Here is an 8,747-nt window from a genome sequence, read left to right as displayed (position 1 = left end):
TTTATATTTATTTCAGCATATACTGAAAGTGTCTATACTTAGTTATTGAAAAGTGATGTAGACATAGGCAGCAGAAGAAATTACAGCCCCAGTGGGGTTAAGAGAGAAGTAATACAATGTTAATTTAAAATTGTTCTCTAAGTATTGGGCATTGGTATACTGACAGACATAATATAAAAAAGCATATGTGTGTACAGAAAGTGATACAATAAGGAGATTTCCCTGCAAGCTCAACCCATTTTAATTGGTTGTGGTTTCAAAGAACAAAACCAGTTATTTCATATTGAAAAATAAACCTAAATAATACATCTCACATGTTTTATGCTCTGGAGCTAGTATAACAAATCATTGGAAACACATGAAAGGAAAAACTATTTTACAGTACACTGGCCATTTAATACATTTTGGTAGCATCCCTCCTATCACAAGCTAAATAATCTGCCAATGCATTTGTTTTTACACATGTAAAATGTTTGTTTATTTATGACATTCATCATCATCACACATACAGCAAAGCACAAGCTCATCACATTCTAAATTACAACAGCACACGTAGCTTTGCATGTGAATTTATAACATGGAGAAATTGTTTTAAATACAGTATTTATTAAACAAAGATATTCTGCATAAAAAAAAAAAAATCAGAACCAGTATTTATTTTCTATAACATGTCAGTTACCTAAATGCTTGTTAAAATGGGTCCATTACTTGAACATAAATATGTTTGAGAATACATTTAATGCAAACTTCTCTACATGGACTAGGTTTGGATAATAAATGTATATTAATTCCAGAGTTAGTGACTCAAAATGTTATTCAGTAGACGCAAATGGGACTCTGTATTTTTTTGGCATTGCTTCCCACATAACCAAAATAACAGGTAAAGATGTTAAAAGCACCTTTTAAAATGTTTTTATTATTCTTTAATAAATTAACAAAGTGAAAGTCAAGCATAGAGTTTTTGAAATGCTAGGGTTGACTGTTGAAACAAATAAAGGGCACTTTCATCCATGAAGTATAAGATACTTCCTGCAGAAAGTGCCTTTATTAATTTAAACCGATCGCCGTTCTTAGCTGCTACGGCAGCCCACGGCAAAATATTTTTTTTTACTTTTTCACCTCTTGGCAAATAGCCGGGTGGTAAATCCGGCTCCCATGGGGGCCAAACCGGATTTACCACATGGCCATTGGCTAAGAGGTGAAAATGTCACCTTAGCAGAAATTGTTTTTGGCCGTTGGCTGCTGTAGCAGCTAAGAATGGCGAACTGTTGAAACGAATAAAGGCACTTTCTGCATGAAGTTTCTTATACTTCATGAATGAAAGTCCCCTTTATTTGTTTCAACAGTCAACCCTAGGGTTTCAAAAACGCTATGGTTGACTTTCACTTTAAAGGGACATGAAACCCAAATTTTTTTTCTTTTATGATTTAGAAAGAGTGCGCAATTTTAAACAACTTTCTAATTTACTTCTACTATCTAATTTGCTTCATTCTCTTGATATACTTTGCTGAAAATCATATCTAGATAGGCTCAGTAGCTTCTGATTGGTGACTGCACATATATGCCTCATGTGATTGGCTCATCCATGTGCATTGATATTTCCTCACCAAATGATATCTAAAAAAATGAAGCAAATTAGATAGAAGTAAATTGGATCTGAATCATTAAAGAAATACTTTGGGTTTAGTGTCCCTTTAATGATTTAAAACAGTGTAATATCTACACAAATATTAAAATCTTGGATGATATGTATTAAACAAGTAACTGTCAGTATAATAAATGTGATATTTTTTTCTTAACAGATAGAATGTATATTCTAGCCATGGAAATAAATAAATCATGTACCCAAGTTTGAAAGTGGAAAGAGAGAGGTTACCCACAAAATAAAGTATACAACTGTTAAATCCTCCTGCAAATCATATTAAAAAGTGGTATTTTTGGTTCCCATTTCCCAAAATTCGGAAAGCCCCATCAAACATTATTTCAAATAGATGGCTGCACAGTGAATAGTCACAATTCAATATCTGCAACATAATATAAAGCAAGATAATAAAATACTAAAAATTATAAATGAACCCTATTTCAGCCATATACAGCGTCCATTGTACCATTCGCTCTTGGGTGCTTTAAATAAATTTAAATATAAATGCTAATTGAATTTATCTACAAGAGATGAGTTATATTAAATCATAATCCCAAAAATAAACGTCATATGCCTATTGGCTCAAAATTGGCAAAAAAAACTAAACACACTGAATGTAATTTTCCACAGTATTATCATGGCCTGAGAAAATAGTTCAGAGATTTCTTGATTTTAAAAAACAACTAAGATATAAATGATCTTGTATACAATATACAGTTTCTCTTTAGAGACTGGAAAATATATTTAAGAAAAATAAGCCTTTTTTTTGTATTATTATTATTAACATCACTAAGTAACTGTCACCCCCATGTTTGTATTGCAGAGAAAAGTGCAGGGATGTCAGTGGCTTTGAGGGGGTTTCTTGTGAATTTAGATCTTTGGTAGCAAACAAGGCAGCAGATGTTTTGTTAGAAAGTACCATTAACTAAACTGTAGATATGGATTCATAATATGCCATTTCTGTAAAAGATATAAATTCTCACAGCCACTTAATCTGCTATTTATTATTAAGCTATAAAAGGATTTTGAGTGCAGTTTTAAGACCAAGACGACATAGGCACTTTATATGGATTACATCCCGCTGAAGGTGATACAAAAAGCACAGAGCTATATTTCTTAAAATGCTGTTTAATCAGCAGATCAATGGCTGTGCACCTACCGAGTAACTCAGCCAACCCTTTACAGAAGACACTACCTTAAGCCATTTATTAACCCTGAGTTTTACAACAAAAAAGGAAAAAATGTTTAAGATCTATTAAAGAAGTGGAACTTTCTTTTTTCTTTAAAGCAAAAAGCTTCCTCCACAAAAGAAGATGCTATGCTGTTTCCTTGAATTCAGTGGAGTCTGAAGATCTAATCCAGCAAGCAGATAAATGGGAGATTTTCAGAGTTCAAATACCATTCAGTCACACCATCCAAGTTCAAGGCATTTCATTTTGGAAATTCTAGTTATGGAAGAAAAGTCAAAATTGCACTTTAGAGCTTTGCTTTAGTAATGAAAAAACTAAGAACTGAAAGAAAAGAAAAAAGGTTTCCAAAGCAAGCTGTGAAGCCAGGGTAGCAATCAGAACAGCAAACATAAAATTCAGAGGTGTAAATCTGGTGTGTAAGCGCTGGGATCTGTATCCAGGTGCATAACATCCAGTGTGTTCTGGATAAACTACAGCCGTCTCTTATGTTACTGTGCTGGCACGTTCAATCTTTAAAAGCTTTATGTGGCATGTTTCTACTCCATGCAACCCACGTCAGTTATGAGCCATTAGTGCAAGCTGAGAATAAAAAGGGATATCACCCAAACTCCTGTGCTAAAAAAAAAAAACATTTTATTAGCATTTTAATCATTCATCACTATAATAGGACACACTTCTTGGGTGTTTTCTTGGTCACAGGATATAAAAATGCACGCACAGCTTCTGCAAACACTTCTCTGACGTTATCTTGGTGTAGAGCAGAGCACTCCATATACTTCACAGCCCCTATCTGTTTGGCAAGCGATGAACCCTGCTGGGGTGTGGTGGGGGCAAGGTTTTGCTCCTTTAGCTTTTTAATGGTTTCTGGATCATTACGAAGATCTTTTTTGGTGCCCACAAGAAGAATAGGCACATTGGGACAGTGGTGGGAAACCTCTGGATGCCATTTGTGTCGTACGTTAGCATGAGAAGACGGGCTACCAATAGAAAAGCAGATAATAAACACATTGGTCTGAGGGTAGGACAGAGTGCGCAGACGGTCATATTCCTCCTGCCCAGCAGTGTCCCATAGGTTAAGGCTAACTGTTCTCCCATCCACAGTCATCTGGGCACTGTAATTGTCAAACACTGTGGGGATATATTCCTCGGGAAAGGCATTAGTGGTATAACTGATGAGAAGGCAAGTTTTTCCAACTGCTCCATCACCAACAACAACACACTTTATTGTCTGCATCCTTCATGAAGTCAAGCTGTATCTAAGAACAGAAAGAAAAGAATACTTAAAAATGTGTATACAGATCACAAATTGTGTGGGGAAATAAAATGTTGATTACAGTACATTAAATAAGATTGGGTATGCAAAAATAATACTTGGAGACATTAACCCCCAAAATTGTCACTTCTATTTCCGATAGAGCATGTCATTTTAAACACATTTCCAATTTTTCTTTATTTCCTTTATTGAAGGTGCAGCAATGCACTACTGAGAACTAGCTGAACACATCAGTAAACCAATGACAAGAGGCATATATGTGCAACCACCAATCAGCAGCTAGTTCCTGAGCCTATAAAGAGAAAGAGGGTGCCCACTTTTTCTCTTTCAACTTATAGATCACCTCTGCCATCTTGCTGTGGGAGACATTTTTCGTGAAGCAGTCTGTTTTACTTCATTGATTTTATGTTTTTGTTCCTTATATGGACTTTACATTTTATATGACAGCATATCTGTTTTGTTTTATTGTTTACTTGGTGTAATATCACACACTAATTTTACACTTACACCTCTTGTGTTCTTAGGAATATATATATATATATATATATATATATATATATATATATATTAAATCTCACATAGTATTTATCCTTTCACTGCACATATTTTATGACACTCTATTTGTGATCACTGAACATACTTGGCGCACACCCAGCCTATTTGGGGATTTCCCCAAATATTTTTTGTCCTATTTTAAAGGGACAGTATACTATAACTTTGTTTATAATTTAATGTGTTTCCAATAACTTTTTTTTTACCAGCTGCAGAGTATAAAATGTATGAGATTTGCTTTTTTTAAGGCTTATTTGTGTATATGAATTAGCTGATTTTGTGTTTTGAAGCCACAACCTAAAAAAATGGGTTGAGCTTGTAGGTATAATCAGAACTCATTACTTTAGCACATTGTGTACATATACCTGCTTCTTTATCTTATATGTATCCATAACCAAAGACCAATACTTGGAGCGAACAATGAAAAATTAACATTTTATTACCTTATCTCTTCTATAACCCACTGGGAGTGCAATTTCTTCTATAGGCTGTGTTTACACAGCTTGGCCTTGAGGCCAAAAACTTTCAGGATGGGTGGGGATACCACAGGCTAAATTAAAGGGACACTGTACCCAAAATTTTGATTTTGTGATTCAGATTGAGCATGAAATTTTAAGCAAATTTCTAATTTACTCCTATTATCAAATTTTCTTCATTCTCTTGGTATCTCTATTTGAAATGCAAAAATTTAAGTTTAGATGCCGGCCCATTTTTGGTGAACAACCTGGGTTGTCCTTGCTAATTGGTGGATAAATTCATCCACCAATAAAAAAGTGCTGTCCAGAGTACTGAAACCAAAAAAAAGCTTAGATGCCTTCTTTTTCAAATAATGATAGCAAGAGAACAAAGAAAAATTGATAATAGGAGTAAATTAGAAAGTTGCATGCTCTTTCTGAATTACAAAATAAAAAATTTGGGTTCAGTGTCCCTTTAACTATTTCAAAAGCCAATATATAAGGGTAATGGAAATACTTGTAAACAATTTAATACACTCCAGCAGGTAAAGTAGATCATTGGGAACAAATTAAAGTGAAGAAAATTGTTGAGTAAACTGTCCCTTTAAGCTTCTGAGCCTACCTAGGTATCCTTTTCAACAAAGAGAACGAAGCAGATTAGATACTAGAAGTACATTGGAAAGTTGTTTAAAAATTGTATACTGTATCTGAATCATGAAATACATTTTTGTTGTTTAATTCACCAAACATTTGTAAACTGAATCATATGGTTTGCTGCTTCTAGCACAAGGTTTCTCCACCAATAGCTATTTCCTGATATGCGCTCTACAAGGCATATGTTCCCATAGTTTATTACTCATAGAATGTGTTATTTCAATGCCTTGAGAAAGAACACAGATGGTAATGTATGCTGCAACATTATTTGGATAAGAAAATACTTAAATGGCCATTAAACACTAACAAAAACTTCCAGAATGCATATGTAAGAACCATGTTTGCATGAAAACATTGAAAAATAATTATTTTGAAACTAACAGAGAGTGTACACATTTGTGAAATTCTGCTAAGTGATAAAGAAGCTCACTTGCTGATAAAGAAAACTCCCACAGTGCGACTAGCGGACAATGACAAACCCCAGTAGCATTTTAGGTCTGGATACAAGAACAGTATTTAAAAATAGACTTTTAACGTGCCCTCTTAAAACAGTACTTAATGTCCCTTAAAGGGCCATAATACCCAAATGTTTAAACACTTGAAAGTGATGCAGCATAGCTGTAAAAAGCTGATTAGAAAATATCACTTGAACATCTCTATGTAAAAAAGAAAGATATTTTACCTCAAAAGTTCCTCAGTAGCCACCTCCCATTGTAAAGGATTTCTAAGCAGCATTTTAGTGTGTTTGTCCTGGGACATCTGAAGGGACTAGCATCGCGCACTCTCATATTATTTCACCAATCAGGTAAAGGAAGCTTACTATGAAATCTCATGAGAGTTAAGTGAAATCTCATGAGATCACAGTAAGAGTTCATGACCTCAGCACTGCTGATGCTGATTGGCTGCTGTTCATTTCTTTAAAATTTTTTACCTGCAGCTGGGAGCAGTTGAGTATAACTTTTTACACAGAACTTACTCTGCTGAGCTGAGGAAATTGTGAGGTAAAATATCTTCCTTTTTTACATAGAGATGCTCAGATGATATTTTCCTGTCAGCTTTTTACAGTTATACTGCATCAGTTTCAAGTGATTTAGCATATGAGTATTATGTCCCTTTAAAGTGGAACATTCAAGTTTGTATGTGGGTGGGGAAAAGCTGACAGCAGGAAGCAGAAGTGACATTATCTTAGTCATCCTGGTTTGTTTTTTTAAAAAAAAGCACTGTAAAGAAGCTTAGTTGAAATTAGTCAAAACAATGACCTAATATAAAATAATAAATCTCAACTTCAATAATAAAAGTTGCTTACTCTAACATTAAACTTAATTTCCTACTTCTACAAACAGGCATTTTAATATTTATTTATATATCTTATACATTTTTCCCTGGTCTTACTAAATCACATTTGTTTGTTTTCATATTTGTGGCTGCATATTTTACTAATAATTGTGAGTCATCCTTTTTTGAGGGATTCAACCATTGTTGTACATAGACATATTTTCTGCTTCATTTGATATGAAATAAACATATGAGGGTTCAATTTGTGTAATAAGGTTTTTAAATGTTGATTAATATTTCTTTATAAGCATAATACATCTGTGTAGGTAAAATTTCCAATCTATATACCAATCATCTGTCTATTTCTACTTATTCCAAATCTTGTTTTACTCTATATTAAAATGTGTATAAAGTAGCAGAAATTGCATCATGTATAAGTAGCAGAAATTGTGTGATATAAAATATTGTAAAGGTACAAAATACTTCAAAACAGAGAGCTGTATGTGTAGCAAACAAACCCATTTGGTCTATGTTTTATTTACTTTCACATTACGTTTTTGTATACTAGTTCTTTATTAAAATGTCAAAATACTGGTTGACTCTTTGGTGGTTTATAGTTGTAACATGTTGTTTCAATTTTAAATGAAAAATAAGATGAATAATTACACTAATTAAATCTCCACCTAGAATAGACTGGAAAAATTCAGATACTTCACTGCTTACCTGCTAATTCTCTTTATTTACAACCCAAGACAAAGCTACACACACCCCATGTAAGTCAGACACTCATACATTACTTCCCATAGTCCCCATTTCACATACTATAATTTTTCTCCTGCCATAAATGAATCGTCTCAGTTATGCTTCTCCAATCATAACACTACAACCACTCCCCCAACACACATACAAATAATAATAATAAAATCCTCTATCTGCAAACACACACAGGTAACTCCCCCAACACACAGACATAAAACACAATAGGATGGGCTACTTACCTCTCACCTCACAGCAGCAGTCCCCTCACCGACTGTGCCTACCGCCCCCCCGTAAACTATTCCGTCTCCCGTTCACTTCCTTATTTCACTCGCGCCGCTTCACTTCCTGTACCGGCCCTAGGAAGTGGTGACCGACCTACATCCGGGTAATACACTCCCTACCCCACCCGTCGCAGGGAACGCAGGGAAATGTAGTTAATTGCTTCACACAGAGAAATGAGAGAATGACTCTACCCACCCAGTATTATCTCTAGGTGGCGCTAGGTACGCACGTATGGAGACATCGTTTTAAGCGCTTTTAGTTCTAAAAAAAAAAAAAAAAAAAAGTAAATTAGTGGTGCTCAAATTTAATTGATTATAATGTAATTTGAGCTACATTTTTAACTTTTTATTGAAAAATGACTGTTTATTCACAATTACAGACTATGATTATATAAATATATGACTCTTTAGTATAAACTATAATCTATCTATCATTTATCTACATATCTTAAACGGACATGAAACCCAAAAAAATGATTTCATGATTCAGATAGAGAATTAAACAACTTTCCAATTTACTTTTATTATTTAATTTGCTTCCTTCTATTGTTATCATTTGCTGAAATGTTTATCTAGACAAGCTCAGGAGCAGCAGAGAACCTACATTCTAGCTGTTGATTGGTGGCTGCATATATATATGTTGATTGTGATTGGCTCACCCATGTG

At 34.2% G+C, this 8,747-nt stretch overlaps 1 protein-coding gene across 1 annotated transcript; it reads right to left on the bottom strand.

Annotated features, from left to right (window-relative positions):
• Positions 1-449: 449 nt before the first annotated feature.
• On the bottom strand, positions 450-8,173 carry LOC128645826 (rho-related GTP-binding protein RhoG). The gene is made up of 2 exons (XM_053699101.1): positions 8,040-8,173; positions 450-4,088 (listed from the first exon to the last, which is right to left on the bottom strand). The coding sequence occupies exon 2, from the start codon at positions 4,064-4,066 to the stop codon at positions 3,491-3,493; it is 576 nt and encodes a 191-aa protein (XP_053555076.1). The 5' UTR covers positions 4,067-4,088; positions 8,040-8,173; the 3' UTR covers positions 450-3,490.
• Between the last annotated feature and the right edge of the window lie 574 nt (positions 8,174-8,747).

This window comes from Bombina bombina, chromosome 1 (genome assembly GCF_027579735.1).
Source record: "Bombina bombina isolate aBomBom1 chromosome 1, aBomBom1.pri, whole genome shotgun sequence".
NCBI lineage: Eukaryota > Metazoa > Chordata > Amphibia > Anura > Bombinatoridae > Bombina > Bombina bombina.
This window is presented reverse-complemented; position numbering and strand designations above follow the sequence as displayed.

What these genes read in the sequence shown, in the direction of transcription:
- LOC128645826 (XM_053699101.1), bottom strand. Translation starts at nt 4,066, where the DNA reads ATGCAGACAATAAAGTGTGTTGTTGTTGGTGATGGAGCAGTTGGAAAA.